Source organism: Papio anubis, chromosome 7 (assembly GCF_008728515.1).
Source record: "Papio anubis isolate 15944 chromosome 7, Panubis1.0, whole genome shotgun sequence".
NCBI classification, from domain to species: domain Eukaryota; kingdom Metazoa; phylum Chordata; class Mammalia; order Primates; family Cercopithecidae; genus Papio; species Papio anubis.
The window spans coordinates 86,532,487-86,557,744 of NC_044982.1; the positions used below are offsets into that span (position 1 = coordinate 86,532,487).

At 33.6% G+C, this 25,258-nt stretch overlaps 1 protein-coding gene across 1 annotated transcript; it reads left to right on the top strand.

Annotated features, from left to right (window-relative positions):
- Positions 1-20,110: 20,110 nt before the first annotated feature.
- LOC116275749 (olfactory receptor 4L1) lies at positions 20,111-24,564 on the top strand. Its single transcript, XM_031668284.1, has one exon. The coding sequence runs from the start codon at positions 23,450-23,452 to the stop codon at positions 24,377-24,379; it is 930 nt and encodes a 309-aa protein (XP_031524144.1). The 5' UTR covers positions 20,111-23,449; the 3' UTR covers positions 24,380-24,564.
- The last annotated feature ends 694 nt before the right edge of the window (positions 24,565-25,258 follow it).

Sequence of the window (25,258 nt, forward strand, 5' to 3'; positions counted from 1 at the left end):
TCCTATTTCTCCACATCCTCTCCAGCACCTGTTGTTTCCTGACTTTTGAATGATCGCCATTCTAACTGGTGTGAGATGGTATCTCATTGTGGTTTTGATTTGCATTTCTCTGATGGCCAGTGATGATGAGCATTTTTTCATGTGTCTGTTGGCTGTATGAATGTCTTCTTTTGAGAAATGTCTGTTCATATCCTTTGCCCACTTTTTGATGGGGTTGTTTGTTTATTTCTTGTAAATTTGTTTGAGTTCTTTGTAGGTTCTGGATATTAGCCCTTTGTCGGATGAGTAGATTGCAAAAATGTTCTCCCATTCTGTAGGTTGCCTGTTCACTCTGATGGTAGTTTCTTTTGCTGTGCAGAAGTTCTTTAGTTTAATGAGATCCCATTTGTCAATTTTGGCTTTTGCTGCCGTTGCTTTTGGTGTTTTAGACATGAAGTCTTTGCCCATGCCTATGTCCTGAATGGTACTACCTAGGTTTTCCTCTAGGGTTTTTATGGTATTAGGTCTAACATTTAAGTCTCTAATCCATCTTAAATGTTTGGAAAAGATCATCAATGAAGACCACTCGTTCTTCTGTTTTTTAGAAAGACTATTTAATTTTAATTTTTAACTCTTATTTTAAGTTCTGGGGTGCCTGTGTAGGTTTGTTACATAGGTAAACTTGTGTCATGGGGGTTTGTTGTACAGATTATTTCATCACCCAGGTATTAAGCCTAGTACCCACTAGTTATTTTTCCTGATCGTCTCCCTCCTCCCAGACTCCACCCTCTGATAGTCCCCAGTGTGTGATGTTCCCCTCTATGTATCCATGTTTTCTTATAATTTAGCATTATGGTTTTCAGTTCTTTAATAAATATGTAATAGCCAACTTTTTCTTCTTTTCTTGGTCATGTAATTGTGCTTTCAAGGAATTTGCTTATTATATCCAAGTTGTCAGCCATTCATGAAAATGGGGCAAAAAGCTAAATAGGTACTTCACAAAGGGGAATATTCAAATGGTTAGTAACAATATGAAAAGATGTTCTACATCATTAAAAATAAGGAAAATGCAAATTATAACCATAATTACTATTGGTAGGTACCCCAAAAAATAGCTAAAATTAAAAAGTCTTGAGAATACCAAAGTCTGTTAAGCATGTGGAACAACTAAAATTCTCCTGCATTGCTAGTGGGAGTGTAAAGTGGTGCAATCACATTGGAAACCCATTGGCAGTTTCTAATAGACATGGCTATCCCATGGTTCAGTAATTCCACTCCGAGTTATATAATAAGAGAAATGAGTGATTATATTCATAACAAATATCCAACTTTTATAGAAACAAAGTAACTGTTTCTATAAGAGGTAAGTGGATAAGAGTAAGAGGTAGGTGGATAAAAACATTGGAAGATCACACAATGGCATATCACCCCACATTTAAAAAGAAGAAACTTCTGATATGACATGGATGAATCTCACAGATATTACAATGAGTGAAAATTACAGTCACAAAGTAGTACATACTATTTAATTTGATTTATATAAAGTTCAGGCAAAGAAAAGGCAAAACTAATAAACGACGATAGAACAGTTACAGCTACCCATAAAGTTGTGCTGTGCTTCTTTCCTGGTTCTACTCCCCCGCAACCTATGTAAAGTTAGTCTGACTTCTATGTCTTGATCTGAGCTGTGTTTACACTGGCAGATACATATATAAAAATAAATTATTTAACTGTAAAAATGAATTTTTAAATCTTTGCACACTTTATGTAAAACCATTTTGCACAATTTGTCGTATATGTGTTACACCTCTTAAGAAATAAACACACAAATGTTTAAGATAGGAATAAATTAAGTACATTCTTTCATATAGTATTTTTAATAATCTGTTATCAAGATTATAATGTCTGAAAAGACAAGGGATTTTATTTGTGTCTGGAATAGTGAAGCAGAATGAAAGCCTTGGGTAATAAGTATATTGCAGCTGCCTAAAGGATCTTTCAGAAGGAATTTTATTTGGGGACACAAAAAGAGATTCAAACTTTAACTGGCTATATTGAAAAGAGCAAAATTTGTGTAGAAATGTAAACACAACCATATTGATACAGCAGTTTGTAGGAAATCTTTCAAATATCTCTTCATGTAACATAAATAAGCACACATTTGAATTATGTAACAAACTCAACAGTTTATTTTGAAAAAGACAAAATAAACAAAGAGAAGAAAGAAATGAAATAATCTTTTCCTTTATATTAGTGGTAGGTTAATGCATATTGATATTATCATTTATATGTTACCCTCTAGATATTTTATAAAAATCATTTCGTATATTTTTAATATGTAATAAAGACAAATTTGTATTTGGAATTGAGATGGTTTTTATCTCCTGATATAAGGAGAGAAAATGAAAACACATATTTATATCTAGTCACTGTAGGAGAAAAACAGAACTAGGAAATGAAAAATGAATCTATTTCATCAACACCTTTAATAGCCATGCTATTTCCTTAAAAGGATCTAAGCTGTGAGTGTGTAAGTAATCAATAAATGAAGTTACTAATTCAGAGACAACAACAATAAAATTATTTTGAACCCTGTTGACCAGGCTTTTCACTGAAATCACAATGTAATTTGACAAAGCAGTGGGCTGTATAGGCTGTTTGCTGACATGATAAATGCAGGTCATCAAATGCAAGAGACAAGAAATTAGCTATTATTTGCGATGGGAGAGATCAAACAATTAAAAATAGTGAATTTCTTTTATTTTAACTGTTAACTGTTTTGGCACAATGCAGTTCCAACACAGCTCCCAAATCCAAGAGGAATTAATTATAATGGAAAATTACAAAGGTAAACAAAGGTATCAGAGAGATGTGACTCTTAGGAAATAGTTATTTCCAATATTTCCAATTAAATTGGTACACTTGATCTTCATTTACATAATATGAGTAAAGAAAGAGATTTATGGCCACCAAAGTTTTCTAAGAAATTTTCCATAATAAAGTGAAATATAATACTATTAATCTTCTCTATATTGTGTTCCTAAATTCTTCTTACTTTGGAGCCTTGAAAATTCATTTTTATCTATTTTCTAAATAGATACCTTTTATATCTACGTCTGTGCATGGACTTATGGCTATATTTTCTGATTAGTAATGTCTTATTTTTGTATCTTCTTTATGGTGAAAAGCCACACACTATTGAGAGATTCCAAAGAGTCTAACTTCCCAATTCCATGGCCTTTAATTGCTGGGGGAATTCATTTACAAGACGCAAGGTTTTCTCAGGGTCATTAACCGACACATTGTTCATGTTGTCTTATACAACTTTAAAATAAAAGGAATTTCTACTTTATGAGAATTGGAACATGAAAAAGAAGACTAAACAAAGTGGGGACAAGTGAAAAAATTCTAAAAGTTGCAGTAACTTCCGGTCACAACTTCCAAAGCTAGCAAGAGGTATGCTGGAAAAGTAACGTTGAAAACATTTTTATGTTAGCATTTTATTAAATTTTTTTTCAAATTTTAAAAGTAAAACATGTTCATTACAGACTATTTGTGAAATATCAAGAGATATAAGAAAAATATAATGAGATGTAATTTTACCTCCAAAGCAAATCACTAAAGCACTTTGATGTGCATGATCTCAATCTATTTTTCTACTGAAATTAAACTATTTTTTTCAGTTGTTTAAGCATCATTTATATATTTTCTTAAACATTTTTTACATTTACTCAGTTGATAATATATTTCAAAGATATATGTGTACTCTCATGTTTATTGAAGCACTATTCACAATAGCCAATAAATGGAATCAATCTAAGTGTCCATCAACAAGTGAATGGATAAATAAAATGTAGTATATATACACAATGGAATGCTATTCAGCTGTAAAAAAGAATGAGATTCTGTTATTTTCAGCAACATAGATGAACCTGGTGGACATAAGGTTATGTGAAATAAGCTAGGCTCAGAAAAACAAATACCACACAATCTCATTCATATATGGAATCCATAAAGTAGAGCTCATAGAAGTAGCAAGTAGAATAGTGGTTGCCAGAGGCTGGGGTGGGAAGTAGGAGACAGAGGGAGAAGTTGGTTAATGGGTACAAAATTATAGTTAGAAAGAACAAGTTCTGGTGCCCTATTATGGAGTAGGGTGACTATAGCTAATAGCAATGTATTTTATATTTCAGGATAGCTAGAATAAAGGATCTCAAAATTATCTACTCACTCTATGTTACAGAGTTACCACATTTCAAGAATAAGGGTCCAGAATAGGAAGAGTGGGACAGTGAAATACAACAGAAAATTATTATCCAGATCTAGACACAAATATTTATATAAAAGTGACATATTATAGGAATAGATTTTTTTATCAATAAGAAAAATATTGAGTATATGATGACACCACAAAGAAGTAACAAATTCATCTACTAATTCTACTTCTTTATTACCACAAAGAAGTAACAAATGTACGAAGTGATGGACATGGTAACTACCGTGACTGATCACAATACAATGTACACGTAATCAAAACATCACACTGCATTCCATAAACTTGTACAATTATTATAGGTCAGTAGTAAATAAACAAAAATTTTAAGATGATAAATGATTTAGAATGTATTTCCAATCTGTACTATCTGTAGTAGATTGCCTAATCAATAGTCGTCAACCTCAATTTTCAGTGTTGTGGCAATTCTCCACGTTTTAGGTAGTAGATGGTGAATCAGCACAGCCAGTTACCATCACAAACCTCAAATTATTTACAGGTTATTTTTTACAGTTATATATAAAATAAGTGAATCTCTGATTTGAAATCTTCAGTAGTGAAATGCCAACTACATTTTTAGAGACAGGGCTAGAGTCTAATTGTACCTTATAAAATTTCATAGATTTTGAACTTGTAAAAACTAGAATCTGAGTTAAATCCTATAAGCCAATATACCAGAGATAAGCACTGTTGCTAGTGTGATGAATTTATGGTTCACCTAGATTTTTATGATGCTAATATGCATATATGCATAATTTTTCATTAATATACTATCACAATGTAAAGCATGACATTTTAAATTTTAGTAATATACATTTTTCATATCAACACATAGAGATTTCTATTTTTAAATCACTCTATTAAGGATGGGTTTCTGGGGTGCTAATATTTTCTTATTAAAGACAATGCTACAATAAGCATTATTGATTATATTTATTTGAAAACTTAGGTTATAAATCCTAGAAGTAAAGGTTCTCTGTCCAGTTGTTGAAAAACTTTTACATATAAGAAAAAGTGTCAAGTGTCCTCCAAAAATATTGTGTTGATATATAAAAAAGTAGTTTATGAGACTTTTTATAGCATCATCACACATCTTGACCAAAATTGAATTTATATTTTAATATGATAGATTTAAAAATGCGCATTTTGTTATTTTAACTTGAATTTCTTTAACTATAGATAAGGTTGAATTTATTTATTTATTTATTTATTTATTTATTTATTTATTTATTTTGAGAGGGAGTCTCGCTCTGTCACCCAGGCTGGAGTGCAATGGCGCAATCTTGGCTCACTGCAAGCTCCGCCTCCTGGGTTCAGGCCATTCTCCTGCCTCAGCCTCCCGAGTAGCTGGGACTGCAGGCGCCCGCAACCACATCCGGCTAATTTTTTGTATTTTTAGTAGAGACGGGGTTTCACTGTGTTAGCCAGGATGGTCTCAAGAATACTTTTGTTTTTAAAGATATTTGTACCTCTTCTGTGGACTGACAATCCATATAATCTCTTCATTTTTCATTGCTTCTTTAATCTTTCCGTTCTAAATGCTACAAGTTATTCATAAATCAGTGATAACAGCTCTTTATTTCGTGTTTTGAAAATATATTATCATCTCTTTTCTTGTGTTTACTCTTTTTTTACTTTTTCACTTTCATAGTCAAATGTATGTCTTTGTTTTCATGGATTCTAATTTTATGTCTAGAATATTTTTATCCATTCCATTATGTTAAAATAATATTCACCCATTTTTCTTTCACTAATATCATAATTTTATTTTTACAGATGTAAATATTTTACTTCTCTGAAATTTATTTTCATATGAGATTAGAATCTGATACTGCTCTCCAGGCATTAGCAAATTACCCTGTCATCATATACTCAATATTTTCCTTATTGATAAAAAATCTATTCCTATCATATGTCACATGTACATAAATATTTGTGTCTAGATCTGGATAATAGTTTTCTGTTGTATTTCACTGTCTCACTCTTCCTATTCTGGCCCCTTATTCTTGAAATGTTGTAACTCTATAATGTAGAGTGAGTAGAGCATGAAGGAACATGCTGCTATGTCACATGGCATAGTCACGCATAAGAAAGGCAGGATTTATTAGGGAAGCTTATAAGTAAACATTTAGAAAAGCATCTCCTTATCCTGTCATCTCATGGAGAAGCATGCAGGGGCCAAGTTACTGCTGCGTGCAGCATTGTAATGTGTCCTAGGAAAGCCACCTCATCTGCTAATGACTCTACCTTTTTTTATTAGGAAAACTTGAAAGCAAACGTAGAAGAAAGGATTAAATTACCAAGCCATAGAAGCTAGGCAATATGAATTTTGAAGTCAGCTTCTTTAGGAGAACATAACAAAGCCAACTGCTGGTGTTTATTGATACTGTGGATATCTGACATCAGGAAGAGCCCCTTTTCCTAAGGAAGAGCCATGAGCAGCAGCTAAAGCATCATACTGCAACCCCCCTGGAGACTAGTGAACTATGCTGTTAGTGTCTCCCAAATGTTGTAGAATGTTTTTTTTTTTGTTGTTATCATGTAGAAAATTTAGAACTTTTCTTACATTTTCAGTTTCATTTGGTTTACTTTTGTATCCTTGAGTCAACACCAAATTGTTTTATTATGTAGTTCAATAGTAGGTCTTGCTACACAATAGCATAAATTCTCCATCTTTGTTCTGTTAGATTGCCTTGGTTTACTTTGCCTTTTGCATCTCCATATACATGTTAGAATTAACTTGTCAATTTTCAGAAAAAAACTTCTTCTGGAATTCAGGTTGAGATTGTGTTGAATATACAGATGAATTTAAAGATACTTGACATATTTAGATTCCCCAATATTGAGGCATTCTTGCATTCCTACAATGAATGAGAGCTAATAAAATACCCAGATATATAGGGAATCAGCAGGATAATTATATATAACCCCTTGTTGAGAATTTTGACAATATTTGATTAGTTGAAAATGGCCTACTAATCTACTTCTTGTAATCTAAGCTTGAAAAAGTCTTTGACATGTAAATATATATATAGCCTAATTTTTATAATAGCAATTAGTTAATAAAACTAAAATTTTTATTTGTAGAATGGTATGACAGGATACCACTTATTCAATTTTTAATAAACCACACACCAAATACTAAGATGAAAAACTGTTCTTTTGCCAGTATTCTTTATTTTATTGAAAAATTGTGAAGCAAAGTGATAAAAATACATTTATTAATTCTGAATAGTAGTATGGAGATCTTTATTATATTTTTCTTTAGTTTTTCTGACTCCTTAAAACATTTAAAAATATTTAAAAACTACATTATGTCTTTTCTATTAGTAAGGTCTCTTTGGCGGAGCACCGTGGCTCACACCTGTAATCCCGACACTTTTGGAGGCCAAGTTGGGAGGCTCTCTTGAAGTTGGAAGTTCAAAACAAGCCTAGGCAACAAAATGAGACCCCCTGTCTCTATTTAAAAAAAACGTTAGCCAAAAGTGGTGGCATGCACCTTAGTCCCAGCTACTCTGGAGGCTGAGGTGGGAGAATTGCTTGAGCCCACCATTCCAAGGCTGTAGTGAGCTATGATCACACCACTGCACTTCAGCCTAGGTGACAGAGCGAGACTGTGTCTGAAATAAATAAATAAATAAATAAAAGATTTCCAGTTAGATATAAACTATTTCATCTTTTTCTGTTTATTTTAGCTCTCATTTAAAAAATACTCTGTTATTACGTCTTAGCTATCTTGTTTCAAAAATTTTGGTTACCGTTATTTATATTTAAATGGGTGTTGTTTCACATGGGTCTGCTTTACCTATCTAGAACAATATGGAGGTGTTCCCTGTCAATCCCCCCACTTTTTATTTTAACCAGAGTTCTGCACTTTATAATAGCGTTATAAATAGCATGGATAGTTTAAGAGATCTGTTTGGACTTTCAGAGAAAGTAAGTTAAGTGAAGCAGGGAAGCCAGCAATAAATGTTCATTATGCTATCTCTGTGTGCTATACTTTCCAATATACTAAATTCATGTGCCCATGGGAGGAAACTCAAATATTGGACCTTTCTTTCAATCTCAGGAAAAAGGTGAGAAGTTACTTCAATTTGCACAACCATAGACTCATGTGTATCAAAGATTCATTCTGTTTATCATCTCTGCTTATCTTACTTTCAGCAGCAACTACAGAAGTGACTCATAGTATGTTAATGTTCTATATTCCATCTTATCAATTTCATTTTTCTTGATCCTTCTCAATTAAAAAACCATTTGCTTCCTCCTTCACTTGCATGTTCCTCATTATTTTTGAGTGTAGAAAGAGATTTGGAGATGGACAGGCCCTCTTCTTTGCCTATGGAGGATCAATAAATCTGTTCCTCAAATTCTAAAGAGGTGGCAGGAAACTTTCATACTTCCTTCCCAACTGGGTTATTCATTTTTCTCAAGATTGATGTAGATATGAGTTACATATTGACGGCTTCAAATTTATTCAAACCTATTGGCAGTTATTCATAATCTTTGCTGAGAAATTATGTCTACTCTTTAAAAGATATTGGATTTATTGTTGTTCAATACTTTTGATTCTTTTTGCACATTTCAGTGAATTTTAGAAAGCCGTGTTAAGTGCATATGTATTTCATTTCTCATATCTCTCAGAATTTAATCTATTTTTATTTTGTTTTAGGTCATATATGCCAACAGACAAACAAATGGAAAAACAAAATCAGTCCATGATGGCTGAGTTTATTTTACTGGGATTCAAAAATCTCATGAGCTACAGATTTTCTTTTTCTTATTTTTTTCCATTATATATATATCCATAATTAGGTAACCTAATCATTATCTTTGTAGTGAAACTGGATCCTCAATTGCATTCTCCCATGTACTTCCTACTGGCCAACCTGTCTTTTATTGATATGCCCCTGGCCTCCTTTGCTACTCCTAAGATAATCTATAATATAATTAGTGAATATAGGACCATGTCCTATGAAGGCTGCATGACCTAGAAGTTTTTCCTTCACTTTTTAGGTGGAAGTGAGATGATGTTACTCTTACCCATGGCAATCGATAGATACTTTGCCATATGCAAACTCCTCCATTACAAGTCCATTGCATCAGACTTGCTCCTCGCTCCTGGACCACGGATTTCATGCACAACATGAGCCAAATTGTTTTCACAGTAACTTTGCCATTCTGTGGTCTCAGTGTTGTGGATATTTTTTTTGTGTGTGATCTGCCTTGTGATCAAACTTGCCTGTGCAGACCCTTACGTCTTGGAGCTATGAGTCATTGCAGACAGTGGACTACTTTCTTTGCTGTGTTTCATCTTTCTGTTAATCTCCTAAAGCATCATCCTGATTACTATTTGACATCATTCCTCCAGGGGGTCTTCCAAAACTTTGTCCACTCTTTCAGCCCACATTACAGTGGTGGTACAGTTCTTCAGAGCTTGTGTCTTTATCTATGAAAGGCCATTCAGCACTGTCTCCATTGATGTCTGTGTTTTAAACAATTTTTGCTCCCCTTTTAAATCCAATCATCTACACATTCAGGAATAACGACATGAGGAAAGCATTAAGAAAAATAAAGATTAACTTTGTGAGTTCTAGATCCACTTTATAACTAAAATACTATAATCACTAAAAGCATCACCAGTATTGCTGTCATCGTGATGATCCGAAGACACTGAAGTGGATGATTTTTGTACCAAACATAAGCCATATTTTGGGATACAATAATCGATCCCTATGTAAGTGTATATGCAATAAAACATTATGGTTTTTCCTCCAAGTACAAACTATTCCAATATGTTATTTGCTTATGTTGTAATTTTATGTTGCTTATTGATTAAGTGATTTTTTAAATGTAATTTATTGAGTGCTATTCATGTATGAGGCACTTTCCATAAATTTTCTCCTATTTCACAACAAGGAAAATAGAGAATATTATTTACATATTGTCAATAGGTAACAAAACTGAGCATTATAAAATGTAATGAACTTGCCACAGAAATGTAAGTACTAGATCCAGTATCAGATCCTATACCTAACTACAAAATCTATGTTTTTCTAACTAAAAATATTTTCCTATCTACATTTTAATAACATAAATTTTTTGTGTTCTGTATCCTTCTTTACAGATCATAGTTCTCAATAAATGTCTTTGCAAAAAGAAAATAAGTAGTATTTTATTAACCTGAAAGTAAAAACTGTCACCAAGACCAAGACATTTGAATCTTCTTCCCCTCCACGTTTTTTTTCTCTTTGTTTGTGTGTGTTTGGTAATTTGTTTTGAGACAGGGTCTCGCTCTGTCACCCAGGCTGGAGTGCAGTGCCCCTATATCAGCTCACTGCAGCCTCTGCCCCCCAGGTTTAAGCACTTCTCCAGCTTCAGCCTCCCAAGTAGCTGGGACTACAGGCACAAGCCACCAATGCCCAGCTAATTTTTGTATTTCTTGTAGAGATGAGGTTTCACCATGCTGCCCAGGCCGGTCCTGAACTCCTGAGCTCAAGCAATCGATTTCGCTTTGGCATCCCAAAGTGCTGGGATTACAGGCGTGACTCACCACACCCATCTCAGACGTTTCAGTCATCTTTCATCTCTAATTAAAATGAGAAGAGCTTATTAAACCAGCTAAGTTGATTCACTCCAATTATCAATGCATACTAGAATTGCTGTTGTATGGTGGGGTAGGGAAGACCATGTCTGAAACCCAAGTGATTTGCTGTGGTACCTCATATTATTTGCATATCAAGTAATAAAAATAAGTGAAAATTACATCGCCTAGGAAAAGTAAAATTTTTATTCATTCCACCATGTAAAGAATCACCGTCATTGGAGATCTGAATGCATACAAAGAGGAATAAAATAGGCAGTAAAAGAAGGCAGCCATGAATATTGTCTCACAACTTGTTAGTAAAATGATGATTCTAGAAGCTACAATATTTTTTATATATAAATTGCATTTGTTCATAAATTCCTGATTCCTTTTTTCCTTTTAATTTTTCCTTATCAAGGAGACTAATTTACAATTTAGTCTCTAGGTTACAGAATATTAATGTGGGATTATGACTGAATTTGAAAAGATGGCATCACCATACAGAAATGGATATAGTAACCAATGAGGATTTTTGGTTTTCAGTTAGAGAAAGGAGGCCAGAGTGTCTTAATTTGTTTGCAGGATAGATGCATCTTTAGACTGAAGCTATTGTCATTCTTTGGAAGTTTAAATAAATGTAGAATGATGTGTATTGATACTGAGTAACCAAAGTGGAACATTCTGAATGTTTGTCTGTTGACTTTCAGCCCCATGTCAGCTCTATAGTCTTCTCTCTACAGTAGGGAGTTACAAGCCTAAGAATTGCATTTCCTAGACTCTCTTGTAAACGTATTCCTGTGAGTTTCTGCCAGTGGAAGACATTCATGACACTAAAAGGCGAAAAAAATGAAAAAATGGAGAAGCCTTCGATCTCTCTTCTGTCTTTCTCAGTAGCAGTAGCAGGCAACTGTGGGCTGTAGAAGTCTTGCTGGGACCAGCAGCATCAGCAAGATTGAAGGCTCTTGAAGCTTTCTTAAGCATGTGAGCTCTTAATTTTTAATACAGGATAGAGGTTCCAACAGCAGCAATGATAGCACTCTGCCATCAGGAATTGTGGGCTCTGTATAATATTGCTTCCTCTTTTTTTCTAATCTAGCCTTTAGAGTGGTAGTTGCTTTCTGCAGTTACCTAAATGTTGATAATATCATCTAACCTTTTTTGTTCCTTATTTCTGAGCTACTTTTTTTTCTGAGCTATTTTGATTTTCAACTTCCTACTTACCCTTCCCCAGCTATCTTGAAGGTATCTGAAGGCTGAAATGCAAAAAAATTAAATTACCTAACTTCCAAAGACTGTTATTTTTTCTGTACTCCCTATTTGAAGTAATATGATCATTATCAGGCTAATGTCCAATCCAGAAGCCAAAGTTGACATTTCATAACATATAGATGGGTGCTCTCACTAGTGCTCCACATTCTCTGAGGCTCTATTTATTTTTCCTTATTTTTATCCCTCTCTGTTGAGATGGCATAATTGCTATAGATATGTTTCCAGGTCCACTGGTGCCAGCTCAAATCTACTGGTGAGCTCCTCTATTGATTTCTTCATTTGAGTTATTGTATTTTTCAACTTCTGAATTTCCATTTGGCCCTTTTTTTATAATTTCTATATCTTTATTGATATTTTTTATTTACTAAGACATGGACTTTATACATTCATTTAATTCTTTAGACATGGTTTTCTTTAGTTCTCAAGATATATTTATAATAACTTTTGAAGTTGCTCTCTACTAAGTGTAATATCTTGGTTCCCATAAAAGCAGTTTCTATTGTCTTTTTTCATGTATATGTCACACTTTTGTGTTTCTTTGCATTTCTCATCATTTTTCACTTGAATATTGGACATTTTATTGTAGTAACTGATTACTGACCACCACTCCCATCCACTGATGATTTTCTTGTTATTGTTTGTTTAATTGTTTATATAATGACTCGGCTTAATCCTGTGAAGTCGATTTCCCCTGCAGTGTGCACTGTCTGATGTCTCCACTCCAAATATATCCCTTTTAAAAATTCTCCTAGCCTGCTACTTGTGGATTATCTCAAAGACAGCACAAGCAACTTATGGAACAAAGATTTTGCTTAAGTATCCTTCTTGACAAATTAGATTTTTATCCTTTATCACTAAATGTGGGTGTGGCTAGGAGGCTTCTATCACAATTCAGGAAGTTTACACACTTTTGCCCCACATTTGTTTAGGGACTAGAATATTCCCCTTCCAATCACTCCTAAAAAGTACACACATGTGGACATTCACTCAGTCCTCCAGGCTGCCAGGTATTTGTGTAATTGTATTTGTAAGCCCGACTTCCTAAGAAGTTGCTCTTGGTTCAATGTTGTTTGTTTTTTAGCTAGCGTTTGCTTAGAGGTTTTGCTTAAGCTTCTTGTGCCAGTAAGGCTTCAACCCTTTGTCAGTGGAACTGTGTGTGGCTTGAAGAATGTTTTCATTTCTGCCACATACCTTTCTCTGATTTTCTTCTAAGTGGATGTAGCTGGTACGTATCCACAGTGTCTCTTATTCCCAGGATTATCTGTGATTCCAGTAGGGTTTCTCTTAGCAGTTTCTATTGCCTTTAAAGTCTCTACTTATTAGAGGCACAACTGTTTCTTTTGAAAGAGGTGATCTCTTTTATGAGAAAATTTGCAAACTCCACAAAACAGTTTGACTCATGCCATATCTATATTATTACTCTCAGCATTTTATTATTTGGGGTCAGTCTCCAATGATAAAGCTTCCTGAGGACAAGTTCCTGACATCCAGTTTAGGCTCAATAAAGCTTTCAGTTTTGCTGAGTTCAGTACTTAACTTCAAGGCCTTATTTTAGTCCCTTGTGAACTACTTGTGGATAATTTCCTTATTTCTTGGAACAAGAGCTACACTATAAGTATATATGCTGCCAGAAAACAAATTTGAAGTTAGAACAGCTTAATTTGTCACCCAGTAAAATGTTCAAAGAAAATCAAAAGAGAATATATACAACATCAGAGAGTTGAAGGCCATCAGGGAAGAAGCAGTAAATTTATTAAATCTACCAAAAGTAAGACATTAAACTAGGGGTAGAGATGTTTGATAGATACAATCCCTGCTACCACTGAATATATTATAAAGGGAATATAAATAAAAAATATTAAGTACTTGAGATGGGGAAGGAATAATTTAAGAATCTCAGAGTTTTATTCTAGCCAATAAGTTAGGATAAAGATTTAATCAACCAATAAAAAAAAAAAAGAAAACTATTAGTCTGGGAAGTACAGGACCTGGAGGAATGTTTAATTGGGTCAGAATCCATATTTGATCCAAAAACGAAGACTGAGTTAGCCAGTTATTTAAACCCATTTTTTTCCCCAAGGCATAGTGAATACTTTAAAGCCAGCTGCAGACAAGCAGGTAACAAAAGAAAAATAACAACATCTGTTGTTATCTCTATTTCAATTTGAAGAGATAAATTTTTAGAAAGCTTTATTAATATTTAATAGACAGATAATTTTTGGTGCCCTAGTTGAATCTGTATGTTATCTGGTCATATGTTATACATGATGTTTAAAGTTTTCTGAGGAAAGTGTGAGTTAACCAAAAGACAGAGGAGTTGAAAGCAGTTCACTTCTTAATCATTTGCTTTGAACATATTGTTATGTCTTTCAAATTTGGTGTGCCCAATTAAGGGGAAGAGAGAGATTAAAGATGTCATTATATTATTTTAGCTCAATTTTGTTCTCCAAAATTTATAAGGGGCTTATAAAATATTTTTCCACTTTAACTTTGGATTGGAGATGATTCTAATTATTAAAACTCATATGAACAATTATAAAATGGCTGTAAGAATTCTACATATAGTAGGAATTCACTCTGTCAGCTATATTACAAAGTAAAAGAACAATTAACTATCTGAACTGATAGTAAGCCAGCTAAAACATTCTAAGTTATTAAGAAACATTATCTTACAATATGGATTTACTTTTGTTATTAATATTGAACTTGACAATCTGTACTGTGCCTTGATTTATTAGCTAGTGAAGTCATCATGACCAACAAAACATTTAAAAAGTAAATATGTACAACAAAATAAATTTATATAATTTTCTTTGTAATATCTCCAGTTATGGAGGGCTTTACATTTTTAGCTAAATGTAATAAACAGTGTTTAAATTTTTCTTACCAAATAGCAAAATAACAAAAGTAATATTTCACCGAGAAAATACTTATACTCTGCAATGGTATAAATGGTTATAATGAGCAACATGATATAAATAAATGCACTCCTTGTTAGCAAACGCTATCAAACACAGTAAAAGTATGGGTGGCCGGGTGCGGTGGCTCACGCCTGTATCCCAGCACTTTAGGAGGCCGAGGTGGGCGGATCACCCGAGGTCACAAGTTCGAGACCAGCCTGGCCAATGTGGTGAAACCCCATTTCTACTAAAAATAAAAATTAGCCAGGCGTGGTAGCATGTGCCTGTAATACCAGCTACTTGGGAGGCTGAAGCAGGAGAATTGCTTGAACCAGGGAGGCAGAGGTTGCTGTGAGCTGAGATCATGCAACTGCACCCCAGTGTGGGCGATAAGAGCAAAATTCCATCTCAAAAAAAAAAAAAAAAGTGTGGGTGATTCCAACATTTATAATTAAAAAAAATTAATCAACTCTTATGACTCCTTCAATAAAAGTCTATGAGAAAAATCTAGATTAAGCTATGGGTTAAGTGGTGAATTGAACAGGGACTAAGCAAGACTTCAAAATAGTGACAAATGTCAATTAATTTGAATTTATTCACAACATCCTTTGTTAGCAAGTTATTCAAATAAACTCTGAAGCCTGAGATTTATGGAATACCAGAATCATCAATATGATTAATTTTGTAAAAGCAATACCTTATAAAATAAATATTTATTGTCATGTTTTATAGTAAAATGGCAATAATTATGAAACTCTTTTTTGCTACAGATATTCTCTGAATATCTCAAAGCAAGGTACCTAAGTCAAAAAATAATTGTTTATATTTTAGTGAACACAAAACAATTGTATCATTTCTAATGTCAGACTTTAAATTATTCAACACAACTGACTTTAAAAATTTCTACTTCTTTAGTATGTTTTCTTTATATATATTGTTCACTTTTAATAGTACATTTATAACATATACATGTAAATTATTTATATGGAAGAACTACATGCAGAAAAGTTTGAAGATTATTCTTCTTGAGAATTACTCACAAAATTGCTAGAGGGAAGATAAGAGGAGAGCTTGAGAGTAATGTGAGGGAAAGGAAGCTCCATTAAATCAAAGCTATCTACTCTACACTTACTATATCACAGCCAATCAACCAACACTCCTATGGCTATTTTAGTCAAGCTACAATTCAGAGAGAGCCACAGCATATTACAGGGCCAGAAATTAGAGGTAAACATCTCTCCTGGTCATACTAGGGCAGAAGCCTCAGTGGTTTCACAAGTCCCACTGAAATTTGGATTCCCAGAGCTCCAGCAAATCTGCCCCTAAAGTGGTTCACATCTTTTCTAAAAAGACAGAAAGCAGAATGCAGAATCATATATGGGGTATCATAGAGAATAAAAAGATTTTTAATTTTGAATAACCTCTTGAACAACTTGTTCCTCATACTGTGCCTTTAGAACAGGTAAGTAAAAATATTGTAGCAAGCTGATTTATTAGAACTTCAATATACTGAGGATGATATTTTAATTTGTTTTGGCTGGAAGGAAAAGCCTTTGGCATGTAAGGTATTAGATCCTCTTTAATTGGGAGATCACATAATAGTATCTCATAAAGAGCTGAAATCAACAATTTATATGAAAATTGAAAGAAAATATGCCATCAAAATGATATTGGAGGGTAAAATTGGCTCGTAGATGGTAAGTGATTAAGTATGATGAATAAACAAAAAAAAGGGTAAATTCTGATCATTATGAAAAACTCGTACTATCATTGAAAATAATAGAAAAGCTAGCAACTCTTTTTGGCAAATAGGGAATATTATTTCTTTTCGTAAACTTTCAGGTGTTGACAGAACATGTAAATAAACATACCATCTTGACAGTTGGAGAAGGAACTGGAGAGAGATAGAATTAGTGATCATAATTAGATATTTGGAAAATCTCCAAGTAAAACTTACCATTAAACAATAAATACAAAGGAGATCTTACAGAAATAATGAGGAAGAAGTCCTTAGAAGATGTCCATAGTCAAGGGAATAAAGAAAATGTAAATAATTTAGAAATCTCAATATGAGTATTCTAAATAGTAGAGAAAGCAGAATAGCAAGTTTCCAAATCCAGATGGCAGCTAAAAATACAAATTCAAATACGGGAGTTTAAGAAATTTTAAAACTAGATTAAATTTGTAAAACAGTTGAAATTTTATTGCATGTAATTCATATACTAAAAATTCATCCATTTTAAGTACACATTTCAATTATTATTATTATTATATTTGCATAGTTGTGCAACCATCACCATAATCTTATCAATCCATTTTCGTTACCACAAAAAGAAACATCACGCCCATTTACAGCAAGCTTTGGCCAAAAGCAAGCACTAATATCCTTTCTGTCTCTATAGATTTGCCTTTACTGGGCATTTTCTGTAAGTAGAATTATATAGCCTGTGGTCTTTTGTGTCAGACTTATTTTACTAAGCATAATGTTTTTGAGATTCATCTCTATTTTAGCCTAATTAGGTATAACTTTTTTTGAAAATCATAAAATCAGTCAAAATTGAAATTATTTTCTTCAAGTGGCTAAAAGAAAAAGCAAATATTTACTTTAACAAATTATTTTAATATTAAGTAATATGTATTATATATGCATGGACAAGAGCAGAAATGTTTATATTCAACTACTTAATAAAATGAGTCTCGGTCAATTCCTTTCATAAGAGGGATTTATATGAAAAATTCCCAGGATTGTAATCTTGGATTTACACAAATGACATAGATTAAACACATACCCCCTCAGTGTCCATCCTCTGCCTTGCCAGGAGCTTATACCCACATCATCTCACCTAATACTCATGACATCTTGGGGGGTGGTTCTGCCTCTATGACCTGGGAAGATTTACTTAATTATGTGGATCTTGATTTTTCATTTACTAAACAAGATGTGTAGAATAATACATTACAAAGTTCTCTCTTAACCCTAATATATTGTTCTACTTTCAATTTCCTTCAGAGAATATAATAAATTATTTAGTAAAAGTAATTATTATAAACTGTATAATTGATTATTCAATGGAAAGCAAATTGTTCTCATTAACAGAATTATCTAAGCTTTATGATAATTTATTTTCATTAACCTACATGGCTTTTGTACACTCAATTATAAGAATAGGCATACTGTATTAACTGTAGACTAGAGAAATAGTTTTAGAAAGCTTGCTTAGAAAGGGAGAAGAGTAAAAAGAGAAGCAAATGCTGCGAAAGCCATCAACATAAATAAATGCCAGCTTTTCCTCTGAAATAAAAGGCAAAATAAAGTTCTCTTAATCAACTTATGCCACATTGTATTGATTTCTTACCTAAGTTTTTCTGTTTTCACTGTATCTCAGGGCATAAAATCCCAGGTAGCAAAGCTATTTACCCTCGGATTACAGCTGTTATCTTCATTCTGTCTAGCAATTGTCAACTCTTGCTGTTTTCCCAAATGTATCTAGTTATTGTTACTGCTGTTACAGGAGTCTCAAAAGCAAAATTATTGCTCCTTTACATGACAAGCATTCAACACAACCCTGTAACGAAGATGTGGCCACCGATGTAGTGTCCTCCAGGGCCACAGCCTGTCATTGAGTACCCATTCAGTGTGTTCCTACAGGTTGACCTACAGGAACTACATTACATCATCTTTATCTTTATTTTCTCTAATTTGTAACCATTATCCATTTCTTAAAAATCTCTAAGATAGGAAAACAATAGAGGTAGTTACATTTGGATGATGATAATACAATATTTTGGCGGAAAACTGAGGAAGAATGCAAACAAGGAGAGAATTACAGTTCATTGGAGAAAAGAAACCAGGCATTTCCTATTCATCTAAATATCTTAATCCAGTCTCCTTTCTAAGTATATCACTCTTTCTTTGCACTGCTCTTCAATCTTTTCATTTTATAGATGCTCACACATTTTCTACTCCTCATCCTTTTTTGTTTACTTACCATAAAAAATTGGTTTTAAAAAGTGTTTTGAAGATAATATGACCAAGCCTGAAGTCATACCTAAAAGTGTCACTTGAAATTGATCTCTACTTTTCTAAACCTCTTATGACATTTTGCATATACCTTGTACCAAATTACATGTTTTCTCACAGGGCTCATTTGCTATTTTTTGTTTGATAATCATGTCTCTCTAGATTGTAAAGTCTCTAGATATGGGGGATTGATTCATTCTGTATGAGAAAATAATACCGTTAATTGTAGAACAGATGGATCCCAAAATACTTGTTGAATCATATCCCCAAACCCACTCATATGGAACACACATATTCAATCAATAATTAAAACTTTGGCTGTAATGTACAGCAATTTAATTTTTGAGACAATATGGTGTTTTGGTATAAGCCCAGATTCTGGTGTCAAACTAACTCAGCTTGAATACTAGCTCTCATCCATGTTAGCTGTGTGACCATGAATAAGTCATTAACTATTTGAATGCCACAGTTTCCTTACACGCAGCATGAAGACAAAAATAGTACTTACATCACGGTATTGTTATGAGCATTAAACAAATTAACGTATATGAAACACTTAGAATGGAGCCTGGCACATACTAATCACTTAATTGTGGTTGACCACTTTCGATCACTCTAGATCCTATGAACACTGTCTAAAAAACTGAGTAACGATGATTTAGTGTTAAACTTTACACCCAAATAGAAGCAATACATTAGGACTAAATCACTTTAGTATTTACTTCTAAACCACCACATCTGTACACATATACACAACGCACAAGCTCCTCACCGTGAACAACGGTAACACAGGATTTGAAAAAACAAGCTCAAAAAGATTTGAAGCTGAGTCCATGTTTCCTGTTATTCTCAGTACAGGGATACCTGAGAGATATTGCTGGTTTGGTTCCAGACCACTACAATAAAGTGAATTTCACATTAAAGTGAGTCACAATTTTTTCGGTTTCCTAGTACATATAAAAGTTATGTTTACACTTTACTGTGGTCTATTAAGTATGTAATAGCATTATGGCTAAACATATATACTCTAGGTTTTTTTTTTGTTTTTTTTTTTTTTTTCTTTTTTTTGAGACGGAGTCTCGCTCTGTCCCCCAGGCTGGAGTGCAGTGGCCGGATCTCAGCTCACTGCAAGCTCCGCCTCCCGGGTTCACGCCATTCTCCTGCCTCAGCCTCCCGTATACTCTAGTTTTTAAAAGTGTTGATTATCTGAGCCTTTAATAAGATGTAATCTTTTTGCCAGTGGACAGTCTTGCCTCAATGTTGATGAGTGCTGACTGATCAGGGAATTAATTGCCGACAGTTGCAATGGATGTGTCAATTTCTTAAAATAAGACAATAAAATTTGCCACATCAATTGACTCTTCATTTCACAAACTATTTATTTGTAGTATATGATGCTATTTGATAGCATTTAACCCAGATTAGAACTTATTTCAAAATGGATCAATCCTCTTAAACCTTACTGCTACTTTATCACCGACATTTATGGAATATTCTAAATCTTTTGTTGTCATTTTAACAATGTTCACAGCATCTTCACCAGGAATAGGTTCCATTCCCCCAATCCCCCCCCAAAAAAACAGTATTTGCTCATTCACAAGAAGCAACTTCTTATGTTTTAAAGTTTTGTCATGATATTGCAGCAATTCAGTCACATCTTCAGGACTCTCTTCTAACTCTAGATCTCTTGCTACTTCTACTACATTTGCAATTACTTTCTCCATGGAAAGTCTTCTTCATGGAAAGTCTTCTCCATGGAAATCTTGAACTCTTCAAAGTAATTCATGAGGATTGGAATCAGCTTCTTCCAAGCTCCTGTTAATGTTGATATTTTGATCTCCTTCCATGAATCATAAATGTTCTTAATGGCATCTAAAACGGCAAATTATTTCCTGAAAGTTTTAAGTTTACTTTGCCCAAATCCATCAGAGAAGTCATTGTCTATGGCAGCTATAGCCTTACAAAATTTCTTAAATAATAAGATTGAAAATGAAAATTACTCCTTGCTCCATGGGCTGCAGAATGGATGTCAAATCAGCAGGCACAAAAACAACATTAATCTGCTTGCACATCTCCGGCAGAGCTCTTGAATAACTAGATGCACTGTCAATGAGCAGTAATCTTTTCAAAGGAATCTTTTTTGTCTGAGCAGTTCTCAGCAGTGCTCTTCGAATATCAAGTAAACCATGCTGTAGACAAATGTGCTATCATTCAGGCTTTGCTGTTCCATTTACAGAGCACAGGCAGGGTAGATTTATCATAATTCACAAAGGCCTTGGATTTTTGGAATGGTAAATGAGCATTAGCCTCAACTGAAAATCACCAGCTACATTAGCTTTTAACAGAAGAATCAGCCTGTTTTTTGAAGTTTTGAAATCAGGCATTGGTTTCTCCTCTCTAGCTATGAAAACCCTAGACAGCATCTTCTTCCAATAGAAAGCTGTTTCATCTATATTGAAAATCTGTTGTTTAACATAGCCATCTTTATCAATGATCTTAGCCAGATATTCTGGATAACTTTCCGCAGCTTCTATATCAGCACTTGCTGCTTCACCTTGTAGTTGTATGTAATAAGAATGGGTTCTTTCTTTAAACCTCATGAACTAACCTTTGCTAGCTTCAACTTCCTCTACTCTCCCAGATGTCATAGAATTGAAGAGCGTTTAGGATCTTGCTCTGGATTAGGCTTTGGCTTAAGGGAATGTTGTAGTTGATCTGAACTTTTATCCAGATCACTAAAACTTTCTCCATATCAGCAATAAAGATGGTTCACTTTGTTATTATTCATGAGGTCACTGGAGTAGCACTTTTAATTTCCTTTCAGAACTTTTTCTTTGCATTTACAATTGACTAATTGTTTGGTGCAAGAGGCCTAGCTTTCAGCCTGTCTCAGCTTTAGACATACTTTCCTCACAAAGCTTAATCACTTCTGGCTTAAAAAACTTTTTTACAGACTTTGTTGTTTGGAGCAGTTTTAAGTTCATAGCAAAATTGAACAGGAAGTACAAGAGTTCCCATATTCCCTCTGATGCCACATACAGTCTCCCCCACCATTAACAACCTGAACCAGAGTGGTAAATTCTTCACCACTGGTGAACCTACATTGCACATCATTATCTCCCCATATTTGCAGTTTACGTTAGGATTTACTCTTGATGTTATACATGCTATGGGTTTTGACAAATGTGTTACGTATTTCCAAGTATAGTAGATACAGAATTGTTTCACTATCCTACAAATCCTCTGTACTTCTCCTATTTCTTCATTTCTCCCTTTTTCATTCTAACCCCTAGAAACCACTGATCCTTTTACTGTCTCCAGTTTTTTTTCTTAGTTTATTTCAAGTAAAAGACACGCAACTCTTCCTTTTACTTGAACACTTAGAGGCTATTGCAAGGCTACTAATTGGCCTAAATCTAATATTGCTGTGCCTCAAAGACTAGCCAGGCCTGAAGACAAGGAGAGAGATGAGGGAAGAGTAGGTTGGTGGAGAAGTTAGAAACAACATTTATCAATTGTCTGCCATTCTACATGGGCACGGCTTGTGGTGCCCCAAAATAATTAAAATAGTAACATAAAAGATTACTGGTCACAGATCAAATAACATACATAATAATAATAATACAGTTTGAAATAAATATTTTGGGAATTAGCAAAATGTGACACAGAGACATAAAGTGAGCACAAGTTGTTGGAAAAACGGTGCCAATAGACTTGCTGGACCCAGGGTTGTCACAAACCCTCAGTTTATAAAACATTAAATAACTGCAAAGCACAATAAAGTGAAACACAGTAAAAGAGGTATACCTGTATATTAAAAAGAAAACTTATTTTTAATAAATTTATATACTTTCTTCCATGTATAATTAGCTCCTGATTTGTGTGTGTGTGTGTGCTTTTTTGTTTGTTTGCTTATTTAGTTTAGAACCATAGAAAAACCTTCACAAATTACTTCACAGATGCAGAACAATGTAATTCTTCATTTTCTAAATCTTGTATTCCTTATATACTGGGATAACATAATCTCAATACGTGCAGGTACCAAATACTATAATAATAAAAGGCAACATAAAAAGGAATTGACTAGTATCTAATCTTTATATGTGAACAAATGAGTAAGAAAGCCAAGATCCATTGATAAGAGTATCATTTTATGGAATAAACAATAGAAAATGGAACTTCTAATTCTTCAAATGATTTGTAATTACTGCATATCTATAAGAATATTGTTTCAAAGTGATATATAATCTAATCTCAAAGTATAAACAGTGCTGTGTTGATATATTTAAAATTATATGATCTCATATCATCAACTATTATCACCAACTAATAGAAACAGAAAAATATTGGTGTTAACTGTGACTTATTTTTTAATTCTCTTTGTATATAAAGAACTTCTGGAACCTTTCTGAGTTGAGTAAATGGATCTTAAAAATGGATCTCTGGTGATCGAGTTTATTTTACAAGGATTTTCTGGACAATGGGAACTACAAATTTTCTTCTTTGTGACATTTTCCTTAATCTACGGTGCTACTGTGGTGGGAAACATTCTCATTATGGTCACAGTGACATGTAGTTCGACCCTTCATTCTCCCATGTACTTTCTCCTTGGAAATCTCTCTTTTTTGGACATGTGTCTCTCCACTGCCACGACACCCAAGATGATCATAGATCTGCTCACTGAACACAAGACCATCTCTGTGTGGGGCTGCATGACCCAGATGTTCTTTATGCACTTCTTTGGGGGTGCTGAGATGACTCTTCTGATAATCATGGCCTTTGACAGGTATGTAGCCATATGTAAACCCCTGCACTATAGGACACTCATGAGCCACAGGCTGCTACATGGGTTTGTGACACTTTCATGGATAATTGGTTTCATGCATACCATGAGCCAGATAGTTTTAACAGTGAACTTGCCTTTCTGTGGTCACAATGTCATAAACAACATATTTTGTGATCTTCCCCTTGTGATCAAGCTTGCTTGCATTGAAACATATACCCTGGAATTATTTGTCATTGCTGACAGTGGGCTGCTCTCTTTTACTTGTTTCATCCTCTTGCTTGTTTCTTACATTGCCATCCTGGTCAGTGTACCAAAAAAATCATCAGTTGGGCTCTCCAAGGCACTGTCCACATTGTCTGCCCACATCATTGTGGTCACTCTGTTCTTTGGACCTTGTATTTTTATCTATGCTTGGCCATTCAGTAGTTTGGCAAGCAATAGAACTCTAGCTGTATTTTATACGGTTATCACACCCTTACTGAATCCAATTATTTACACCCTGAGAAACAAGAAAATGCAAGAGGCCATGAGAAAATTGCGGTTCCAATATGTTAGTTCTGCATAGAATTTCTAGATGTTAGCACTATATAACTAACTTTTAAATACTATGATAAGATAGTTTGAATAGATTATGTATAATGCATGATTTCATTTTTCTTATGTTATAATAATAATTCATGCATAAAAACAATACTAAATTACTTTAAATTTTATATGTAAGACTTTTATAAACAAGGATAATTAGAGATCTACAGGAAAATAGACATAAAAATAGACATAAATAGACATAAAAAGGTTATTGAGGATTTTTATCATATACATTCAATATATTCATTAATAAATTACTGTAAATGAATAAATGAATATATGAATATTATTAGAGATTATTTTAACATATATTGATAATTAATGTTGTTCATAAATTTATACTATTATCAAATGAGGTATCATGAACAAGTCATGAATTAAATAATGGTAATGGGAAAAACAGAATTCTAATTTCTTGAATCAATGGAAGCAAAAAGTAAGAATGAGTCCACAAATTCAACAGCACAGTGACTATAAGATGCCAGAGACAAAAGCCAATGGAAGAACAATTTCAGTAGAACTACAAAGAACAGCCCTTGAAACCAAATGCTCTGAGGAATATAAGTAAACACAGCTGACTTTCAAACTTCAATAAATAAAAACAAAAACAAAAATCTTTTCAATTTTGTGTAATATACCACGTAGCTTTACCTTTATAAGGGATTTACATACAATTACAGCTAAATTTTCCTCTGGTAGGATTCTAACCCTTATTGCAATTATAAGCTAAATCTGATGTTTGTGCATGTTGGAGAGGGAAGTGAGAAGTGCATTCAAAATTTGAAATAGTATGCATTGACAGTTAAGCTTACATATTTTCTCTTAATTAAAGACACCATCATTTCTTGCTTGTGCT

Excerpts from the sequence above, each read along its gene's own strand:
- LOC116275749 (XM_031668284.1), top strand. The coding sequence starts at position 23,450 with ATGGATCTTAAAAATGGATCTCTGGTGATCGAGTTTATTTTACAAGGA.